Source organism: Camelus ferus, chromosome 8, assembly GCF_009834535.1.
Source record: "Camelus ferus isolate YT-003-E chromosome 8, BCGSAC_Cfer_1.0, whole genome shotgun sequence".
In the NCBI taxonomy this organism is placed as follows: Eukaryota; Metazoa; Chordata; class Mammalia; order Artiodactyla; family Camelidae; genus Camelus; species Camelus ferus.
In genome coordinates, this window is record NC_045703.1 from 14734266 (window position 1) to 14758691 (window position 24426).

The 24426-nt window shown below is 39.0% G+C and overlaps 1 protein-coding gene across 1 annotated transcript in view; it reads left to right on the forward strand.

The window, feature by feature from the left end:
* CD109 (CD109 molecule) overlaps positions 1-23794 on the forward strand; it is a 113952-nt gene extending 90158 nt beyond the window's left edge. The window contains 8 exon segments of the mRNA XM_032484475.1: positions 675-865; positions 1309-1464; positions 2472-2537; positions 5254-5307; positions 5309-5397; positions 8558-8705; positions 17229-17331; positions 19338-23794. Of these exon segments, the coding sequence (XP_032340366.1) occupies positions 675-865; positions 1309-1464; positions 2472-2537; positions 5254-5307; positions 5309-5397; positions 8558-8705; positions 17229-17331; positions 19338-19525 (995 nt within the window). The 3' untranslated portion in view covers positions 19526-23794.
* Positions 23795-24426: the final 632 nt, after the last annotated feature.

A 24426-nucleotide genomic window follows, 5' to 3' on the forward strand; every position in this document is an offset into this window, starting at 1 on the left:
AAGTAGGCCTTGGCATTTCTGCTTCTCTGCTTGGCTAAGCGGTAGTTATTTCACATTCCACCCAAGTGTAGTCATCTTCTGAGCACTAATACTTGAGAGAGAGAAGGGTGTACGGACTAGGGTGTCCCTCAGGGGGCTAGCGGGAATATCTCTAGGAAGCTCATAGAGTTGTCCAGTGTTCCTCATTTTTTTCCTGGGGTCTTGGATTTTGAACCTATAACACCAACTTTCATTTAATGAAAAAAAGGAGACTTTCCCAGAACACTAGAGCTGGTTAATGGCAGACTCCCAGAACAGGATTCTTTCCAGTATGTCCTAAAATATTTTGGGATGATCTGGAATATAGTTATTTTTTTTAAATTTATAGTTGTTTGGTCTTAGCCAAACATATGGAATTTCTCTTGGGGAAACATTTCCATCAAAATGTCCTCAAATATAAGTAATAGGAAAAGGATGAAAATTTATATGTTGTAATAGTTTAAAAGGGGATATGTAACTACATGTTGGTGTGTGTATGGATATACATATATTTGCTTGGCATAAATATACACATATATAGAGATATATTTTTTTTATGCTGGTCAAGGAGATCTTGGACCAATGTAGGAGTGTTTAATGGTATAAAATGTAATTTTTCTGTAGTTGGTCAGACTGTTACTACTTTTCTCTTGCAGGAGGCATGCAATTCTGGGTGTCATCAGTGTCCAAACTTTCTGAATCCTGGCAGCCAAGCTCCCTGGATATTGAAGTTGCGGCGTACGCACTGCTGTCACACTTCCTGCAGCATCAGGCTGCCGAGGGAGTCCCAATTATGAGGTGGCTCAGCGCACAAAGAAATAGCTTGGGAGGTTTTTCATCTACCCAGGTTAGTGATGATCGCTTTAAATTTCTTTAACTATATGTATATTTATATGTGTATATACTATATGTATATATATAAAATTAACTAACTAGTTAACTAACTATATATATATTACAAATCAAATGTTTAAGTTGCTAATTTTAATTTTTTCTCATCACTGATATAAACATCATATCTGATATTTACTTGGGATAAACTGGTTCCCTGTCTTATTAGCCATTTTTCATCCGTGATACCTGTTGCGGTAGGAGTTCAGTTTCATTCAGCAGATGTTTTCTGAGCCTTTCCTGTACTCCAGGTCAATCAGATGCAAAGATGAGTCGAGGAGAGTTCACTCCCAAGGAAGGTGGATGGTTGTGTAGAGGTGTCCTAAACAAAACTGAAGTTCACGCTTTGGAGACCTTGATAGATACTCACATGCACACACTTTTTTCTTTTCTCAACAGGACACCATTGTGGCCTTGAAGGCCCTGTCTGAATCTGCAGCCCTCATGAACACAGAAAGGACAAACCTCCAAGTGACTGTGATGGGGCCCAGCTCACCGAGTCCTGTAAAGTTTCTGATTGACACACAGAACCGCTTCCTCCTCCAGACGGCAGAGGTGGGGACAAGGGGTGGTTGGTGATCTGAATTTCTGTGTAGATGGTTCCTTCTGCTGGAATAGGGCTTTGTTTCCATTCTGTTGATTTCAACAAAGACTTGTTCCCAGCCCTGTTCTGGAGGAAGGAATGTCCTTTGGTTGAATATGCTAAGGGGGGGGGGGGAGGGAGGGTTTGAGAACTTTGGAAAGATTGGGAAAAGCAGAAAACATGGGCCTTGTCTTATTGGGAAAGGAATGAACACCTGCTGAGTTCCTGTTCTTGGCAGGCCCTGTGCTGGATTTCCTTGCATGTACTATTGCATTTACTTCTTAAACTGACACTAGGAAGTAAGCACTTTTATCCCCAAGGTACACATGATAAAACTAAGGTGAAGAGAGTTTAAGTAACTTGCTCAAGATCATGTTACTAGTCACAGCAGAACCAGGATTTGAACCCACGAAATCAAAGACCATGTTCTTTTTGGCTGCACCACATGTCCTCTTAAGAGAATTAATGAAACCAGTAGTAGAATTCTTTCTTTCAAATGGAATAAAGGACTACTCTAGAACCTAACTTATTCCCTTGGTTAACCTTGTAGGAAGTTGAAGGTAATGGATAACTTCAGGACTAGAAACTAAGGAGGAGGGGTGACGGCAAAGGACAAGGAAGGACTAACGTTGGACTAGTCAGTGATGATGTCCCACTGCATTCTCAGGAAGGCCAGGGGCTTTGATGCTGAGGGAGGCGTGAGGAGGGAAATGGCTTCTGTTTCTTTTCTTTCATGCTTCGGCCCCTGCAGAAGGGCAGACCTGTCCACAGCACGAGTGTGTCCTTCCTCGGCCTTCCCCTCCCTTATCCGGTTGACCCATCAGTTTTGACATGTGAGGGTGTGTTGTAAACTTCTTAGAGCTTTGCAGTGCCGATTTCTTAAGACTCCCAGGGAGGGGTAACGGTGGTCTCTTGTGCTGGTTGGAAGGACCTCGATATGGACAGTTGGCCTTATTCACTTTTTTCCCACTTCATTCAGCTTGCTGTGGTGCAGCCAATGGCAGTTAATATTTCCGCAAGTGGTTTTGGATTTGCTATTTGTCAGGTATGTAATCATGTTTGTTTTTGTTTTGTTAACTGTGAATTGCTGTAATAATTCTTTGGTTTGAGGCACTGCTCAATCTTTAACTTACATAATGTAAAATTGTTAATGACTAATTTCTATGACTTAGGCAAGATAAATCACTCTCTTTAATAAAAGGAGTTAGATTACTAGCTAGTGAGTAGACGGCAACTATATGGTTTGATAATCCTTTGGAAGAAATTATTCTTGTGTATTATACATTTTTTGAAGTGAGAATTAAAATCCTCCAATATGATTCATGTGAATTGTTGGGAAATCTCGCCTTTTTTGTTAAAATACAGCTCAGAAATTGTGACACTTGGTAGAGTTTCTACTGTGACTTGATGAATAGCATTTTACTTAAAATTTCTTAATGTTCATCTAAAAAAATAAAGGTTAACATGATATTACAAGTAATTGACTTGAAGATAGGAAATGTGCCCCTTTGATGTAAAATTTTATATTATAGTAAATAAAGCAAGTAGAGCATGATGTGTTCAGTGCTCTGGTGTAGGAAGGAAATCTGAAGAAATTGACCCTTTATGGTGTAACTGGGCTGGAGTAAAATGGAAGCAGTAGGTAAAATCCTGAATGGAAGTTATTATACTTAATACATGAAAATCATAGGGACTTACCATGTTCTTGGGACACAAAATAATATGTAACAGTGCCGAAAAAGATCATTTGCTTTGTTAGAAAAAAATCCAAACAAACCTTGAAAGATTTACTGAGAAAGTTAAAAAAGGCTGTTATAGAGAAGAGGCGCTTTTTCAAAAACCAGTACAACTGTTCTAGTTGGGGGAACAGAAACACTTTAGCAAAGTAGGGCACATAGTCAGGTATAATTTGGAAGCTTCCAAATAATGTGGATTATTTTGTATGATACTCAAAACACAGTAAATGTCTTTTAAAAACCAAGGAAAAATCCTAGTTAAAAGGAACAGTATTCAAAGTGTTCAATGAAAAGGTCAGAAAGAGTGAATAATTGGTGTTGATCTTTACTGACAAAGACCACGTGAAAACTGTCACTCCCGCGCTGTCTTTCAATGCAAAGAGTAAATCCAAAAGTAAACACACTGGATATTTTTAGATACAATTGAAAAATTATGTATCCTTAAACCACCATATCACTTGGAATTCATTCTTTATAAGCCAAATGTAGATAAATAACTGAATCCATACAATTTTTATTTGAGGTTTGAAGGACACTGCAGTAAATATGGTACCTACTGGTCAGCACACTCACCAGTCCCGTGTCTGCACCTACATGCAGAAGACAAAGGGAGGGACCACTAGGCACTTCTCGTAATGGAGAAGAAAACTGCCAAAATGCTGGTCGCCTGGGAATAGGTACTGACATTTCCTTTAGTTGATATTTTTGTAAGTGCTCTAGGAAAAAGGAGGGCAAAGAAACTCAGGTTTGCAGTCAGAGTTCACCTCTTTTGGGTGATGGAAAGCAATCTACTGGAAATAAACTGCAAGATCTCTTGAAGTTCTCTGAGTGAGCAGTTGATCTCTACTATGGGCCAAATGTAAACTCTTAACACTTAGTTGTAGCTGGATGTTAATTGTGGCCCAGGGGACAAACCTCGTAGTTGTGCTTATTTCCTGATGAGATTGGTCTCTAAAGGACAATTGCACGTCACAGGAAAGGGGGTAATGAAAATCACAGAGGCTGTCTCTCCAGTTTGATGAGAGACTCCAAGAATACTCCAAGAAGATCCTACAATTTTCATTGTAGCTTAGGAAAAGTTGGAGAATGTCCAGACTGAGATATTCCAGATGATGAAGAGAATGAAGGATTATATGATCTAGGTGAGGCACAATCAAAAATTGGAACTCTTAGGTTTGAAAGATGAAGGCTTAGAGAGGGGTTTTTAAAGTATGTAAATCCACAGTGGATGCTGAATGTTGAGTTCTGAGGCATGTGTGTGTGAGAGAGAGACAGATTTAAGTATAAGTGAAAGAAAATACAGTATTACATAGTAATAGTGAGGCTTATGAATCTTGGTATCAAAGAAAGCGGAAGAGGTAAAGAATTTAAATAGTGCACTCCCAAGCTTCTGATCTTAGGATCTCTGAGAAAAACACTGGCCCTCACACTGCCCCCCACTGTCCCCACAGCACCATTCAAATTGGTGTTGCTGAAAAAGACCCAATTGACTTGAAATCCATCGTGTATTTCATTATCTTTGGAAAGCATTTTATGATCAAAAAGAATCCTTAGCAGTTGAACAAGTTTCTGTTCAACCAAGGATCTTGGATGAAGACATGTTGATTTATCTTACTGATAGTTTGTAAGGTTCCAGTTTCTGAAAAATGACTCCAGTTGGGCAGCGGAACTTAGGAATTAGTGGATGCTTTCAAGAGAGTTGGCAGTAGTTTCATTTCTACCCTCAAGGGAATGGTTCACATTCTTTGAAAAAGCAATAACCATCAATATCATTCACGATGGTCTAGGATACTTGGAATGTTATGTAACAATTTCTCAATTTAAAAATCATTATTTATAAACGTTCATAATTATATTTGTTGATTATGATACTTACTTAGTAAAACTAATTTTTTTCTAGGTTGAAGATTACAAATTTAGTTGGGTTTGTCCTGAAGAGAATCATTACATAATATTTAGAATGTATAACGAAGGCAGTTTATTGCTACTAATTTATTATTTATACTAAATTGTTATTTATTGCAGCTTAATATTATTTATAATGTGAAAGAGTCTGGATCTTCTAGAGTCCGAAAATCAGATCCAAGATCAAGAAGCCTTTGATTTAGATGTTGCTATAAAAGATAATGAAGATGATATCAATCACTTGGATTTGAATGTGTGCACAAGGTTGGTATCTAAGTCCCTCCTCCTCCTCTTTCTCCTTAAAAAATTAGCTTTGAAGATTTGATTAAATATATGTTGTTATTTATAATGTAATTACATATATACAGTTATCTAACTATATCAATATAAGGAGTTACATTTAAGAAAGATTTCAGTTATGTGTTACATTTCAGATTACAGACTAGAAGTACTGCTAATTATATTTAAGCATTTATTTCTCAACATGTCCAGATTATTTACAGGTTTTCCTTGTATTTATAACAAGTTTGAATAGAGAAGTTTTATAAAATTCAAGTTTATAAAAGCTTTAAATTCACAAATCATGTTTAATACTCCAAAGTTGGTTATTTCTTTCTGTTGGTCATTTTCCTGTTAAATAATTATATCAGGTTCATATTTAACCTTAATAAAAGCATGCAAATTCAGTGAAGAGAATAGTTTTTTTAGATACAGTGAAAATATTCCAGTTTAAAAGGTCCTCATGTTGGGAAATTAGGCTCTTCCACCTTCTGGGAGTACTTGCTGAGGTGACTTAAATTTGGTCTGTGTCCCGAGCATCTGAGGATCTTATTAAGTCATAAGGAAAAGGCGTCCACCTCAAGACTGCTGACTTCACAGATTCAGGGTCTTGCTCATTCTACTGCACACCCAAGTTTGAGAGCAACCCCTTCAGAAAGTTCTCGAATCAAGAGGCTTTACAGTTTCTTCCTTATCAGTCTGTCCTCTTACCTCTGCATGATTTGGTGTTAAGCTGGGTGTTCCTGCAAGATGTGCTGACACTGAGGAGCTGCTACCTGCCCTTGTTAAGTGTCCCTAGTGTTTGGTTGAACTTGGGCTGTCGATGGGCTAGAAATCATGGCTGTGGTCCTGAGCTGCCAGATGCTCTCAAGGTCATCTCTGGGCATTCCTCCAGGGGGTCAACCTTTTTAGCCACTGCCTGAACCCAACCTCCTCCATTATTGCTACCATCTGGACTATCTTGGGCCTTCTTGTTCCTGATTTTGGTATGAAATGTCACATGTGTTTGCCCCCTCCCTGACCTTATTGGGCATTTTGGACCAGCCGCACGGGGTTATCAGAATCTCTGCGGTGGCTTCCTTTCCAGCTGAGAAGAAAGTAGGACTCCCATTATACTTTACTAAGTTTGCAACTGGGCTGTGTTCCAGAACAACAATATCAAGTTATTATTATTGTTGTAAACAACAACCACCTACATTTATCACAGACTCACTTGCCAGGCCTGGTACCAGGCGCCCGCGCGCCCGTCTCATTCAGCCCTTACAGTACCTCTATGAAGTAGGTGCTAGTACTATCCCTGCTTTTCTCAGTCACTCCTTCAGTCACTCATTCACTCAGTAATACTGGTTGAGACTCCCTTAAGTGCCAGGCACAGGGCCAGGATTCGGAATATAAATGTTCAGCCAAAAAGACAGAGATGTCCTCATGGAACTTACTATTTGGAAGGGGAGACAGAAATTAATAAACCTAAATCCTGACGCCAGCGTAAAATTCCAGTTTGGGAAAAGGCACAAAAGAAGAGTCTTACGGTGCCCTGAGAGGGAGTTTACCTGTTGGAAAGGTCACGTGAAGACACAGAAGAGGGAAATCAGGTGCGACTGAGATTCAGACCACGACGGGGCCTCATTCCGTGCAGGGGTGCATGCCAAGAGGCGGGATTCCGAATCTGAATCCAGAATCAGGAGTCAGATGGGACAGTAAACTTTGCTAGGTAGAGGATGTCTGTGTCTTTTTTGTCTTCTTTTTTTGGAGGATCTGGAGAAGAGAAGTGTTTTCATGTCAGGTGAGGGGTTTTATAAAAAAGGATTCAGATGCTGCTACTAGTTTTCTGAGAAAAATCTGCTATAAAACACAAATAAAATCTTAAGTGAATTCTTTCAATGACACTTTATAAACAAATGGCTGGTATTTCCGGCATTTTATTCTCATCAGTTGGGTCCAAGCCCTCACTCACCTCAGACAAGGTTTCTCGGTGACAGGGTAATTTAACAGATCTGTCCATGGCTGGCAAAGAGACCAGGTCAACCAAGGCACTTTGGACGACGTACTGAAGTCTCCGTGCCTAAGCAGATTGGCTGTTTTTCTCATCTGTGCTTTTTGCTCAGATACAAACACCTCTAGTTTTAATGCCCGTATTAGTTTTCAATAGCATCTCTTCTGGCTCGTGCATCAGCCAGCAGATGGTTCCAGCTGCCTGGGACTGCCGGGCCCGCTGCAGCCAGCACTCGTGTTGTATGGCTTTTCCATCAGTCATGTTTGGCAGGCATCTGTTTGCTGCTCTGAAAAGCAAGATTTTCTGCTGGCCCCTCTTGCTCTTGCCATTTGGAGGACAACAGGAACTGACTTCACGATGCTAGGAGCCTTTCACGTTGGAGACAGACTCCTTCCCATCACGACGCAAGGCTCTTTCTGCTCCAGACAAAAAGCGCTTGCCACCTATTCATTTTAGAAAAATATTTGTTTTAAAGGAGACAAAATGTTGTGGGTGCCCAGATGCTCTGATGATCGCACAGGGTTAGAGAATGAGCAGTGTAATAAAACTTTCCAAGGCTTGTCATTCTCCCAAGGTGGCCAAAGAAAACAGAAAATGTGCTCCAAGCATGTGGAAGAAGAAAGGGAAGGATGGGTCTTCTCTGTCTAAAACCAGATGAAGAAAAGGTTGTTAACGACTTGGCCACTGTCTAGTGCTGAGTGGTCAAGTGATGCTTCTTTTTCAATTCCTGGCTTTGAGCTGGAGATCTTAGTTCTGTCAACTTTTGGGAAGATGAAAAATACACTGCAGTTTGGAAACACTACTAGAAAACAAGAGTTGCCTGCCAAAGGGGCAAGGGCTGCACACGTTACAACCTAGGTGCACAAGCCACCACACGGCAGGCATTTCATACGGGCTGCCACGTGGTTGAAAGATACAAGGATTTCGTATCTGTAAGGAAAGGATTAACCTTTTTACAGTTTTCTATAATGATTTTTTAAATTTCAACCATACAGTAAATATTTGGAAAATATTGGCTGTTGTCATTTTTATTTTTTATATGGAGATAGTTTTTTTTCTCCTTAAAAGGCACAGTTGTTACTCTAATGATGATGCATTACTCTTTAGGGTTTTGCTAAAGGGTTCCCTTCCACCCTCTCTTCTTTGATTTAGATTTCTGGGTCCAATGAGAAGCGGCATGGCCCTTATGGAAGTTAACCTCCTCAGTGGTTTTACCGTGCCCTCAGACGCCATTCCCCTGAGTGAGACCTTGAAAAAAGTGGAACATGATCATGGGAAACTCAACCTCTACTTAGATTCTGTAAGTAGTAAAACCTGTTTCACATAGGTAACCATTGCCAGAGCCATCATTTATTGTGTTCGGAAGTCTACTTTACTTTACACGTGTTCATTCTAAGTTAGTATTCGGCCTTTTGTGTCCCTGAATAACTTTCACATGGCAACCGTATATTTTTCCTTACTAAAAATATATGATTATAAAATTAGTTTAAAGAGAATTGCTATTAATGGTGAGCCCAAAAGTCTTGATAAGGAAATCTGTTTCATACCAGATGTAAAACATACAGAAATTGCCATGTTATAATGTCTAAAATGCAATCCAGATCTCAATTTGAGAACTCCTTTGCCTCAGAGAATTGCTAAACATATTTGTTTAAATGCTGCTGCTGCTGAAAAAAAAAAAAAAGTGCTGATGGTGAAAGCTTTAATCACATGTTCTAAAATACTCCCATGAATGGAGCAGCTTCAAGATGGCAGAATAGAAAGACACAGAGCTCACCTTCTCCCACAAATACATCAAAAATACACCTCCATGTGGAACAGTACTCATAGTATACCTACAGAACTCTGGCAGATCTTATACACATAGATCTACAAGAAACATTTCCATGTAACTGGATAGGAGGGGAAAAAAAAGAATCAGGGCAGGACCTGAGCCCTGGGGAGGAAAAGTGCCCTCACCCTGGGAAGCCCCTGCACCAGCAGGGAGGGCAGACTGGACAAAGGCGGAGCTTCAGTGGCTAGAGGAGAGTGCAGCAGCCACTTTGTGGCAGACAGAATGGGGAGAAACCTGGACAGAGGACTTGTGAGGTCCCCAGCCTAAGCAGCGAGCCTGTGGGCATGTACTGGGACTGGGTGCTGAATGAAGCTTGGGCTTTGGAGGACAGACCTGGAGGGAGGACTGGAGTTGGCTGCATGGAGGCAGCCTGGAGGGACTATAGTTCAGCACAGGCTGAGGCTGGGAGTGCGTGCAAAGGAGCCCAGTCTGCCATAGCAGTCTCCTTCTTGGCTTGCTCTGGAAGGGCACAATTGCTGATAGGTTGACCCCCAGTGGAGGCCAGGCTGAAATCTGAGTCCATTCCCAGGGGCCACATGATTTCAGAAGATGGACTGAGATTTGAGTGGTATCCCAGGTAGATATGGCAGATTTATATCGCTGGTACCTTTTAAGCTCAGTGTCTCCAGGACATCTGAGCAGAATACTGGTGCACAGCTGGGGCAGGTCTGGAATTAACAGGGTGTGGACACGGAGGCAGGGCTGGGGCCTGCCCATGGCCATGGCAGATTCAGGTGTGTGACTTGAGTGGATCTTCCCTGGTGGCTTTGTGAATAGAACACCTGAGGAACACCAGGGAAGGCTGCCTGCATCCCCACAGCTGAGGTGGGGCTGAAGGCAGTGCCAATAATAGTGTATTTTGTGAGCCTGCACAACAAGTGACAAGAGACACCATGGAAGGCACTTCTAGGTGGACGGCTCCTGCAGAGGGCTACTCAGTGGCTCCTCTCCCAGAGGAAGCACTCCAGTCCCACCTACCTCACACAGCAGTTCAGATCTAGGGGCTTCTACTCCAACAACTAGGGGGCAGACCCAGCCCCCGATAGGGCTGTGGCAACCACAGAGCAAAGAGGAGGCCCTGCTCAGTGTCCGGTGCAGGTTCCGGGCACCACAACACTGACAGACTCCCTATCAAGGGGATAACAGGTAGCACACATGGAGGGAAGACATGATAGCCATCATACTAAAAATGGCCCTCACACAAAAATATACTGCACACACACAGCCTACACAAGGATGCTCCCACATAAGAGCAGCCCATCGAGACTGCAGTATATAACTGTTACTCCTAAATACATAGAGTCAGAGAACTATATAAGAAAAATGAAGAAGCAGAAGAACCACTCCCAATTAAAAGAACAAGAGAAATCCCCTGAAAAGAACAATGAAACAGACTTCTCCAGTCTATCAGAATTTGAGTTCAAAAAAGAGATAATAAAACCACTGAAGGAATTAAGAGAGGCTACTGATAGAAATACAAATTATTGTAAAAAATGAACTAGAAACTATAAATTAAAATCAGAAAACTCAATTGCCAAGATGAAAACCAAGTTAAAGGCAATAAATAGCAGACTAAATAATGCAGAAGAACAAATAAGTGATTTAGAAGACAGGATAATAAAAATCACCCAATTGGAACAGCAGACAGAAAAACAAAAGAAAAAAAGGAAGGAGTATAAGAGACCTGTGGGATAACCTAAAGCATGCTCATCTGTGCTTTAAAAGGGTCCCACAAGGAGAAGAAAGCAAAAAGGGGATTGAAAATGTATTTGAAAAAATTATGGCTGAAAACTTCCCAAACCTAAAAGAGGAAACATATCCAGGTACAGGAAGCACACAGGGTCCCAAACAAGATGAACCCAACTAGGCCAACACCAAGACATATTATCATTAAAAGAGCCAAAGTTCAAGATAAAAGAGAAGATTCTAAAGCAGCAGAAAAAAACAGGTGGTTACAAGGGAATCCCCTGTTAACTATCAGCCGATTTCTCTACAGAAACATTGCTGGCCAGAATGGAGTTGCAAGATACACTCGAAGTCCTCAAAGAGAAAATCTTGCAACCTTGGATAATTTACCCAGCAAGATTATTATTTAGAATAGAAGGAGAGAGAAAGAATTTTTCAGACAAGCAAAAACTAGAATAATATGGCAACACAAGGCCTGTCCTGAAAGAAATATTGAAAGGTCTTCCCTAAATAGAAAAGAAGCAGGAAGCTATAGAAATGAGAAAACCATCATTGGAAATGCAGTAACCACAATGAACAGCAAAATAAACATGAAGATGCAAAAGAGTACATCAAAGTCATAAAAGGTGGGAGAAGAGAGTAAGAAAATGTAGATGCTTTCCTTTCTTTTTAGAATATGTTTGAGCCTATATGATTACCAGTTTAAACCAAGTAGATATAGTAATGGATTAACATACTTGAAAAACAGGGTAACCACAAATCAAAAACATGAAATAGAGTCACAAAAGCCAAAAAGAAAAGAACTCAAGCATAATACAGAAGAAAATCATCAAACCACAAAAGGAAAAACAAAAAGAAAAAGAAAGGAATGAAGAAGAAATACAAAATCAACTGGAAAACAAGGTTTAAAATGGCAATAAACACATATCTATCAATGATTACTGTAAATGTCAGTGAACTAAATTCTCTAATCTAAAGACATAGAGTGGCAGATTGGATAATAATACAAGAGCCTACTTACTATATGTTGCTTGTAAGAGATCCACTTTAGGGCAGAGGACACACATAGATTGGAGGTGAGAAGATGGAAAAAGATATTTCATGCAAACGGAAATGACAAGAAAGAGGGGGTAGCAATATTCATATCAGACAAAATAGACTTTAAAACAAAGGCCATAAAGAAAGATAAAGAAGGACACTATATAATGATAAAAGGATCAATACAAGATGAGGATATTATACTTGTTAACATATCTGCGCCCAGTATAAGTGCACCTAAATATATAAAACTAATACCAACAAACATAAAAGAAGAAATGGATGGGAATACAATAATAGTAGGAGACTTCAACACCCCACTAACATCAATGGACAGATATTCCAGACAGAAATCAAGAAAGCAACAGAGATCCTCTAAATGACATAATAGAACAGTTAAGACTTAATTGATATTTTCAGGACGTTACATCCAAAAACAAAACAAAACAAAACAAACCAGAATATACATTCTTTTCAAGTGCACATGGTACATTCTCCAGGATAGATCTCATACTTGGACACCACAAGCCTCAACAGATTTAAGAGAATAGAAATTATTTCAAGCATCTTTTTTTGACCAAGATGCCATGAAACTAGAAATCAGCCACAGAAAGAGAAACGAAAAAAAAAAAAAAAACATGCATGGAGACTAAACAACATGCTACTAAAAAACCAATGGGCCAATGATGAAATCAAAGAGAAAATTAAAAAATACCTTGAGACAAATGACAATGAAAACGCAACCAAGTAAAATCTGTGAGATGAAACAAAAGGAGTCCTAAGAGAGAAGTTCATAGTGATAGAGACCCTCCTTAAAAAACAGGGAAAATCTCAGATAAACAACCTAACCTACCCTCTGAAAGAATTAGAAAGAGAACAAATGAAACCTAAAGTCAGCAGAAGGAAAGAGAGAATAAAGATCAGGGAGGCAGTAAATAAAAGAGAGATTAAAAACAATAGAAAAAAATCAATCAAACCAAGAGCTGGTTTTTTTTTTTTTGAAAGAGTAAACAAATAGAGAAGAATAAACACAGGTCACAAATAAACAAAACAAGAAATGAAAGATGAGAAACTATGACTGATACCACAGAAATACAAAAAACCATAAGAGAATACTATGAACAATTACGTGCCAACAAATTGGACAACCTGGGAAGAAATGGACAAATTTTTAGATACATACAGATCACCAAAAATGAATCAATAAGAAATAGACAGTTTGAACAGACAGATCACTAGAAGTGAATAGAATCTGAAAACAACAGCAACAGCAACTCCTTGCCAACAAAATTCTAGGACCAGATGGCTTCACTGGGGAATCTAACAAACAATGCAGAGAAGAATTTTTACCGATCCTTCTCAAACTCTTCCAAAAAACTGAAGAGGATGGAGCACTCCTAAACTCATTCTATGAAGCCACTATCACCCTGATAGCAAAACCAGACAAAGACACTACCAAAAAAGAAAATTATAGGCCAGTATCTTTGATGACAATGAATGCAAAAATTCTTAAAATATTAGCAAACCAAATCCCACAACACATAAACAAGATTATACACTAAGATCAGGTTGGATTCATCCCAAGGACACAAGGATGGTTTGACATACAAATATGAACCAACATGATGCATCACGTTAACAAAAGAAAGGACAAAAAATCACATGATCATCCCAGTAGATGCAGAAAAAGCATTTGATAAAATTCAACATCCATTCATGATAAAAACTCTTACCAAAGTGGGTATAGAGTAAACATATGTCAACATAATAAAAGCTATTTATAACAAACCCACAGCCAGCATAATACTCAATGGTGAAAATTTGAAAGCCTTCCCCCTAAAACCTGGAACAAGATAAGGACACTCACTCTTACAACTTCTACTCAAGTACTGGAATTCCTAGCCATAGCAATCAGACAAGAAAAAGAAACAAAAGAGATCCAGATTGGAAGGGAAGAGGGTAAATTGTCACTACATGCAGATGACATGATATTATATATAGAAAACCCTAAAGACTCCACACAAAATCTAGTAGAACTGATAAACAAATTCAGCAAGATAGTAGGCTACAAGATTAACATACAGAAATCTGTTGCATTTCTTTACACTAACGATGAAGTATCAGAAAAGGAAAGTAAAAAAAAGATTCCTTTTAAAATTGTGTCAAAAATACTCAGGAATATACCTGACCAAAGAAGTGACAGACTTATATGCTGAGAACTATAAAATATTGATAAAAGAAACTAAAGATGATGAAGGAAATTAAAGATGATTAAACAAATGGAAAGATATCCCATGCTTTTGGATTGGAAAAATTAATATTGTTAAAATGGCCATACTATCCAAAGCAATCCATAGATTTAATGTGACCCTATCAAATTACCCAGGACATTTTTCACAGAACTAGAACAAATAATCCTAAAATTTACATGGAAATCACAAAAGACCCAGAATTGCCACGGCAATACTGAAGAAGAATGAAGCTGGAGGAATAAACCCCACCACCCCAGACTTCAGACAATATTACAGAGCTGCAGTAATCAAAACAGTGTCATACTGGCACACACAAAAAAAGAAAACAGATATAGGGATCAATGGAACGAATAGAGAGCCCAGAAATAAAATCACAGACCTACGGTCAGTTAATCTTCACAAAGGAGGCAAGAATATACAGTGGAGAAAAGAGCCTCTTCGGCAAGTGGTGTTGGGAAAGCTGGACAGCTGCATGTAAATCAGTGAAGTTAGAACACTCTCTCAGACAATACACAAAAATAAACTCAAAATGGCTTAAAGACTTAAATATAAGACAGAACACCATAAATCTCCTAGAAGAGAGCATAGGCAAAACATTCTCTGACATAAATCCTGTTTTCTAGGTCAGTCTCCCAAGGCAATAAACAAATAGAGCACAATCAAACATAAGCTTTTGCAAAGCAAAGAAGCCATAAAAAAAGAGACAACCTATGGGCTGCTAGAAAATATTTGCAAACAATGCGACTGACAAGGGTTTAACTTTCAGAATATACAAACAACTCATACAACTCAATAAAAAGAAAACAAATGATCCAATCCAAAAGTGGGCAGAAGTTCTAAGCAGACATTTCTCCAATGAAGACATACAGATGAATAATAGGTACATGAAAAGATGCTCAGCTTTTCTAATTATTAGAGAAATGCATATCAACACTGATGAAATATCACCTCACACCAGTCAGAATGGCCATCATTGAAATAATAAATGCTAGAGAGGGTGTGGAGAAAAGGGAACTCTCCTACACTGTTGGTGGTGTGGAAATTGGTGCAGCCACTATAGAAAACAGTATGGATATTCCTTAAAATATAAAAACAGAGTTGCTGTATACTTCTGGCATATATTTAGAGAAAACTCCAATTCGAAAAGATACATGTGCCCCAACGTACATGGCGTCATTATTTACAACAGCCAAGACATGGAAGCAACCCAGGTGTCCATGCACAGATGCCTGGATGAAGAAGATATATATATATATATATACACAATGAAATACTACTCAACCATAAAAAAGAATGAAATAATGCCATTTGCAGCAACATGGATGGACCTAGAGATTATCATACTAAGTTAAGTAAGTCAGAGAAAGACAAATACGTATCACTTATATGTGGAATCTAAAAAAAAATTAACCACAAATGAACTTACTTACAAAACAGAAAGGGACTCACAGACCAAAAACAAACTGATGCTTACCAAAGGGGAATGCAGGGGGACGGATAAATAGGAAGTTTGGGATTAGCAGATACAACTACTATATACAAAATAGATAAACAACAAGGTCCTACTATACAGCGCAGGGAACTATATTCTATAACTTGTAATAACCTGTAATGAAAAAGAATATGAAAATGAATATATACGTATAACTGAATCACTATGCTATACACCAGAAATTAATACAACATTGTAAACTGATTATACTTCAATAAAATAAAATGCTTCCATGAAAAAAATTTTAATATGTTCCCAAGGAACTAATGTTCCTGCATTGAAAAGTTAGGTGCTTTCATTGTAATATTTTCAGAGGTTTGGCCTTTACACAAAATTATATAATTTTTATGTACTCTTTCCATTGCTGTATGAAAATTACTGATCCAAGAATAAGGTGCATAAAATATGTGAGAGAAAGGTTAGTGAAGAATTCAAAACTCTACTTGTTATGTCTCAAAATTGCTGGCACATAAGTTTATTCTGACATCTATATGAAATTCATATGTGGAATCAAAACTGAGTTCTAAGTGTTCTTAGGACTTAATGTCACTTGGGGGAAACACGTATGTTTCTTATTTCAGTTTTGCCAAGTATGAATCAATTGCAAATTGCAAAAACAACTATATTTCTTCAGCAACAGATCTACTTTTAAAAAGCTAGTTCCTTAATGTTCTTGTCGTTTTAAGACTTCAAAAACCACTTTGGTTAAAAAAGCTGTTAAATCCAGTTTAGGTCTCTAGATTGTTTTGCTGTTCAGTAATTTTCATACACTAAATATGGCTTGAGCTAATTTAGGGCTTCAAAAACACATTTAAGATTTTTATTTAATAATATAATTGGTTTTGGAGTTTTCCAGTTTTATGATGTTCTTGTTAATGGTTGTCTTAATTTGAGTGTCTGTTACATTTTTTTTGACTGATTAATTTGACTTTTCACTTACTCCTCATTGGAATATTTGAAGGAATTCATCAATTTTGAATTTCTTAACCAACATTGTTCGTCAAATTCGCATAAGCTGCCGCTCCTAGAAGCCAGGAGGCTGGCCTTTCATACCCCGTATTGGTCAGTTACTGATTGTGGGCTGTGGCCCCTACCCTGCGGTTGCTTCACTTACTGGATGAGGTGGCTCCTGTGAGCTAAGGGTGATTCCCCAGAGAAGGGGGCTGGTGTGAGTTGGTACCAGCCACCGGGTTGGGGTGCAAAGCTGAGGCTGGGCCTGGGTGAGGCCCCAGGGCTGGGAGCATGCACATTTGAGCTCCTGCTTACTTAACCACTCAGATTCTCAGTATCTGTTTCAGTAAAATGGAACTAAGAATAACACCAGTCTTGCAAGGACTGTTTTACAAGTTAAGTGATGTAATTTATATAATGCTCTTACCACAGTACCGGCTGTGTAGAAGTGAAGCACTCCCTGAATGTTAGTTTCTAGAGCTGTTTCCTAAAATGAAATGAGAAAGAGATGTCTTTTACTTTATTGTGAGCACATAGTCACCTCTTTAAACATCTTTTGTATTTTTCAAGGTAAATGAAACCCAGTTTTGTGTTGATATTCCTGCTGTGAGAAACTTTAAAGTGTCAAATACACAAGATGCTTCAGTGTCCATAGTGGATTACTATGAACCAAGTAAGTGTGTTTTGGAGTTCCTAATACTTTAGGAGTTAAGCCAGGCATTCATTCATTGATTCATTCATTCAAAGTGTCCACCTGCTGGATTGGTTTTGCTGGGAAGAGTGTTGTAGGTGGGGGAGTGTAAGGGGTTGGGGAGCAGGAGGTGAGCTGTCCATTTAAATGAAGACAATTGATAATTTATAAAAATAATCACATGATAGCATTTAGCATATGATACTAAAAAGTGATGTTATTGCTCATAACATTTTAGGTTTTTAACTCACTGTTATTAAACTTTACAAAGAAAACTTGAGAAGAGTTCAGGTTTGTTTGGTTTCCAAGGTTCTGCTCCTGTTCCGAGCACCCATTGTGTTTCCAGTTTTAAAAGGCACTTCTTCAGGAGGAAAGGTGGACACCATCCACAGCGGGAAAGCCTCAGCTGGGTTTAGCTCTTTCTTCACTGAGGGAGTCATCTTCTGCTCAGACTTATATATTGTAACAGATTTTTAAAGCAATCATTTTAAGAAAAATATAGTCTTTGGAAAATAACGACCTTCTTTGATTCAAATGTGAGACATTTAGGATGTGAAAGTAGAGATCTAGTTTGGAGATCACCTAAGTTAATTAGGACGGATCTGTGTTCAGGCGCAGACTGATTCTGCGGGTGTGTGGTTTCCCGACTAAAGTTTCACCTCGTAATCGCATTTGTCCTGAACGAGCATTCCTGGTGGCTTAGAATCATCAGAATGCACGAGTCGTGAACATTTTCAGGTGATAGGTGGTTGTAGATAATTACACTTTAAAATACAAGGGAACTTTCCCGCATCATTGGTAGTGATGCTGGAGCACCCGTTAAAGACTGCAGTAGCACCAGCTCTCTCTCCTCCTGAGTCAACAAGCCAGTTCCTCTTGTCTTTTGCTCCTCTTGTCTTTTGCCTCCTATTGGAGCTGGGAAAGAGCCTTCCCCCAGTTCCCGTGGGACATTGTGGGGACGCACTGACGCAGCACTTTTTTTCTGGTGGAAGGATGGAATCCGCTGTGGAGACTGGGTGACAGTACCTAGTTATCCAACTTTGTTATTTTATAACCCAGTTGAAAAATTCTCCAACTGACGTTTCTTAGGTGCATGGAGAACATTTCAGACATTTTAGAAGCAAAAAAGATTCAGTCTGTGTAAATTTTTGAGGAAAATAACTTATGTATGAGGAGGACATTTTAAAATGACAACATTAGAAAGATTGGAATAATAAAAACCAACCAACCTGTTATTTGAAAACTATTAAAGTTAGAAAACATATTTGTAATATTAAAAATTGTTGAAAACGCATGAAGAAATTTGAAAATAGAAAGTTTTAAGAATTGTAAAAATAAAAATTTATGTTTCATGATTAAGTTTACTGTAGTGTTACTGGTGCTTTATGTATATATTTTAAATATTAGTTATATTTTATATATTACTTATATAATATATATATATTACTATAAAATTTACCCAAGTTGAATAGTTTTAAAGACTGTATGTCAGTGTTTTAAAACATTGAGACAAGGCATTGCACAGGCAGGGTTCTCTTCATATTTTCACATTTAAAAAATAAAGTCCATGGCAAATATTTCTCTTCAGTAGTTCTAATGATTAGCACTTCACTTGAATGCATAGAAAATGTCAGCCTAAAATAAACTCTCGAGGAGTTTAAAAAATCCTCCGTTTACAGTCTACCCTGTTCCAGGCATTTCAGGTTGTGGTTGACTTGCAGCGGGCAGCTGTGGTCTGTTTCCTCTCTTTCAATGCTGGCCAGCTGCTGGTGGTGGAGAAGTTGGACCGAAAGCATTGTTTCTCTCTTGGATTTGGTTAGCAGCTTGGGGCCCCTCGTGAGCATGTCAGTTGTTTCTTGTAAAGAAAAATAAAATTATATGAAAAGCGGTAAACTCGAAAGAGTGTATTGAAATGCTCTTAAGTTCTGGCAAAGTACATGTTTCTAAACAAAGGAGGCATGTAAACTGATGTCTGCCTCTTTGAACAGGGAGACGAGCGGTGAGAAGCTACAACTCCAGAGCGAAGCTGTCCTCCTGTGACCTCTGCGGCGACACTCAGGGCTGCGGGCTCTGTGACAGCGCGGCCTCAGCCTCCCCTTCTCCCCCTCCTGCCAGCCTCCTTTTCTGCTTCACGCTTCTGTTTTCTTTGCAAAGCTGGCTGCGACCGGTTTTTTAAGCACTCCATGTAACGCTTTTGTTTCCAGAAGTCACGTGTGATTGTCTTGTTTTCGTAATCAAATATTGCATCCGATTACTCTGATCACCGTTTTTTTTTCTTGTTATGGGGTCGGGGGGCAATGGTGGACAACAGGTCCTCGCATGCAGAGCTGCATTGATTTCTTCTCCTGACTTCCGTGCGGAACAAAAGTCCGAATTACTGCAGCTGTGTTTCTTCATTTCCCCCTCTTAAAACCTTTTAGGACTTTTTTTGGACGGGCTGTTTTCTCCAGAATAAATGTTATTCTAGATGATTCTTTTCATTTTCTAGAGGAAATGAGCCTAGGTTCTTAAGCTTTGCTTTACATCAGCGTCTGCTTAGTATCAACAGTGATGGATTTCCTGGGAGCAAGGAGAAAACACCCTGAGGGCGGAGCTTGTTCTGTCTCTTCTGTACCAGCCTCAGCCTCTGCCCACCACGCCCGCCCCTCTGGTCTCAGTACATCCTTCTTAATCAGGTATTACTTGGACATAGATGGTGATTCTTTTTTTTTTTTTTTTTTAAAGGGAAATAAATGGTGGTTTTCCACTCCAGATGTGGTCACATACCCCAGCCCTAACCTTCTTCGGTTTTCCCTCTGGAGAGGAGAAGAGGGAGGATGCGCTTTGCTGTGCCGCCCGCGGTTCAGAGGTTGAGTGTGCTGGGAAGTGCCCAGAGGGCCCCCAGGCACGTTCTCCTCTCGGACCCCAGCCCCACACACGGGTTCTGTTCAGACAGCATTGCAACAGGTGCCTTCTGTGACTTGGACCAGAAGATCCCGGATCAGGAGGCACATGCCAGCTAGTCATGGGGGATGCTAAGCCAAGGGGAGTGACAGAATCCTGTCTGCGACACAGCAGGCTGACCTCCCCATGGTCTGGGAAAGAAGGTGGGGTTTGACAAGGATCAGAGAGATGTGAAGTACGATAGGGCACTGGCCAGGGTCCTGTGGAACCTTCTAGACTCAGATGTCTGAGTGTCAGACTACCAGCTGTCTGGTAACGTCTAATACTTGCTCTGAATCTTACAGAAGATTCTTAAATTTTGAGCACCTGGGTCATTGGTTCCCCGGTATTTGGAAGGATAATATTCATTTATCTGGGTGAAAACTTTAAAGAAGTTTTCTTCCTTCTTCCCCCTTCCCTGTTTTTTCTCTCTTCCTTCTTTCTTCCTTTCCTTGCCATCTTCCTTTCTTCTTTTCCTTTGAAACATATTGAAATATTTTAGACATGTCAAAAACAGTTTAAAGATCTTTTACTAAATCTAAAAAGTGGTTTAATTTCACCCCCAAACTCCACAGCATTTCTCTCAAAAGGACGTAGAACCATGATTGCCATGGGCTCCCAAGAGACTGCATTACATACAGTATTTTCGTCTGTTTAAAAGTAAATCCAAAAATAAAATATGCAAATAGTATCTTTTAAAGTGAATATTTAAAAGAATGTTGTCATTTTAGTGAATTTAAAGAAATTACAGTGGGGTGGATATTCAGGGATTGTTTAATGGATATTTTGGAAGCAAAGGTAGGAATTTCCAGCATTCAGTAATTTTTGAAAGCTTGAAATCTGTATATAGAAAAGAGATGCTAAAAGAAAGATCTACGGAGAAAGCTGGTAAATATCAAACATATGATTTCCTTTTCAGTAGGGAAAAGTTTTCAGTTGTGTTACGCCTTTGAAACAGTCTGATCTGAAAAAGGCGCTTGTGTTTGTCCTTCCTGCGTGGGGATTTCGGCTTTTATATCCTAGGCTTTCTTTGGAGGTGAAAGTGTCTTGTAAGAAAGTTGGAGGATGGTGTTGGCAAAAGATACCCCTTCCCCCTCCCTGGCCAGGGGACCTCAGACTGACCAGCCATAGCTCACATTCTGTAGCTTGTTTTCTGTTCATGCTGGACTTCTAGTGTAGAATCCTGGAAACACTGGAGTGGAAAGCCATCGGAAGACGACTTGTTGCTTTTTTAGACCATGTTTCTTCCTCACTGAAAACTAGAACTCTAGTATGTATTTTGTGAATTATTTCAGATTTTCAGGTTAAAAGCTCACCTTGTAACTCAAATTGCAGTGCATCTCTTTTTATTACAAATGTGTTAAAAATGAGGAGCAGGAGGGGGTCGAAGAGGAAGAAGAGAAGGAGGAGCAGGTGGAGGAGAGGGTCGCCAGCGTGGCCTTGAGCTGCATGTGGCCCTTCTTCCTTCTGCCTCCCAGAACACTGGCTCTCCTGCAGCAGCGGGCTTGGCTTACAGGGGACCACAAAGCCACTGGGATGCGGAAGAGAGGAGGACACGGCTTAGTAATAAATAGTAATGACTCTTTTCTTCACATGCTATGAATATTAATATTAAAAACCTCATTTCACCTTTAAGTTTGCTTATGCCGACTTTTCCTTTAGAATGCCATCAGCTTTATTTACTAATATGAACTAAGGTCCCCGTCTTCCCCACTAAGTGGGAACCTTATTAAGACACCAGCGTATCTCACTTCCAGTTTGGACTGGCCAGTGATTTCAGAGACTGAACATCGGGAGTAACTAACAGCCACATAACTCAAGGACAGAACAATGCTGCGGTTTCACCGTCTTTCTACCTTCTGATACAATTCTAAGAAAGAAATTAAAGCCCATTAAAATACGCTGGGCCAATGAAATGCTTCCTTTTATTGGACTGCCCTGTTACACTTGTCACTTATACACGCAATACTATATTCTACACATGGGAATTTTTCGGGATTGTATATAGCAATTCTCCCTGCTTCCATTTGTTTTAAGCTGGCTATATATATATTTTTCAAGTTGTATTTAACCATACTTTTTGTTTATATTAAATTTAGTTATAAATAGTCTGGCAATCTAATGCTAATTATCTTTATTTTGATATAGTTCAATTAGTTTGATGTAATTCAGTTTGACACCATTCGACATTTCTGGCTGTCCTATGACATTTTTTAAAAATTGGAGCTATGATTTGTCTTTGTCATTCTTTAAAGGCGCCATTTCATTAACCATGTAATCTGGAGTTCTTTGTAACAGCCTTACTTTTTCTAATTTGCTTTATTGAAGTTTAATACTGAATTCTATAAAAAAAATATGGTGTAAATATCTCCTTGTCAAGGTTTCTTAACATAAGGACAGTACTTATTTCGGGTTTGTCAAGTGGCTACCATGGGTCCAGATACCCTTATGTATATTCTTCAGTGCATCATTTTCTTGCACTTTGTAAATTTGAGACCCTTACAGTAAGTGGACTCACTCTTGGATTAAGCTTCGGAACCTTATATATCCTCAGTAAGGGCTTCTGTTAGATAGAAGTATATTCCTATTTTTCTTTGTTTTCAAATTCCAATAAGGCATAGATAGCACTTTTAAGAACTTAAAATTTTTCTATCATCTATTCAAATGATATTCGTGTTAATATTAAATATCTTAAGTTACATTGGGAGTAATTTGAGGTGCAATTATTTTTATCGTGACTTTGAATAGAGGACTGTTATCCTACTTTCTTCCGGAAAGTAAGCAGTAAATATATGTTTTTAATGAAGTATGTGTGAGTGAGAGTAGGCTTGTTTCAAAACTCTCTCTGGCCATTGAGTTGTGTTTTCATGTGCCTCATCAAAAGACAGCGCCACGTTGTGTTATTCTGTAAAATGTTGCCATTTCATTTCCATGATTGTAACACAGGAAAATAGATGTTTTCTAAGTTCTTACTTCAAAGGACGCTTATACACTGGTATGTGTGTGTCTCTGTAATGGGGATGATACTGACATATGTGTCGCTACATATTTAAGAATAATTCTGTCTCACGTTGCCATGAAGCCATGATTTACCACTCTTCTGCCCATGTATTGAATCGACGGTGGAAGATTGTTCCATGTTCTACTTACAGCTCTTTAAGATTTATCTTTGCTAGGTTTAATAAAGAGTGGCTCTGTTCTGGTCTTTCAAGCCTTTATGTTTTGAATTTTTAAAATAGTAGGGTATAGTTGATGTGGTAGAGACAATTGTTTTTTGTACACAGGAAGTATTACAAGATTTTATTCATAAATCCTCTCTTTTATAAAGCTGTTTTGCATATGAGAAGGATACTGTTGAAATAAAATATTATTTTTCCAGAAACTAAAGCTTTCTATATGGAACCAGGGTGATTCTGAAAGTTTAAATTTTAGGTGTTCAAGTATTATGTTGTTGTCAATTGTACTTGAATATGTATTCAATAGGAAACCATGATTTATCAATAAAAATGAACATTTCCAGCTATTTATTATCAGTGTTGTTTTTATTTTAGCTTAAAATCATGTCATTGGCGCATCTCCTTAATTGAACCTGTTTAATGGTGAGATATGGGATATCTGAGGGGGGGTTATTGTGTTATAAGAATTTGACATGAATGAGCTGAGAGGAACTTGACCACCAGCCCCCTTCACCTCCCTCCTCATTCTTTGCGTTTGGTGTTGGAGTGGGGTTCGTGGAGAGGTACGTGATACACAAAGGAAAAATGTGAGGCTTCTGGAAACTCTAAAGAAATACAGAAGGCACGGTTTGTGTACACAGGAAGACGGGGCTTGGACTCTGGCATCCACAGCCTAACATTTCAGGTGCATTTCCTTGATTTCTACTCAGTGTTTATTCGTTTACTTTAACACTTTTCCTGCCATGAATTTTCTGGGCTTCTGTGAAATGTCACAGTTGTTCTTAATTGGGGATGATTTTGACCCCGAATGACACTTGGCAATGACTGGAGGTCATTTTTGTTGTCAGAGTTGGAGGTAGTGGGACTGGCACCAGCGATGCTGCTAGACGTCCCACAGGGCACAGGATGGCCCCACAACAAAGACGAAATACCAGTAAGGGCAAAGTATCAACAGTGCCAGGGTTGAGAAACTCCCTAG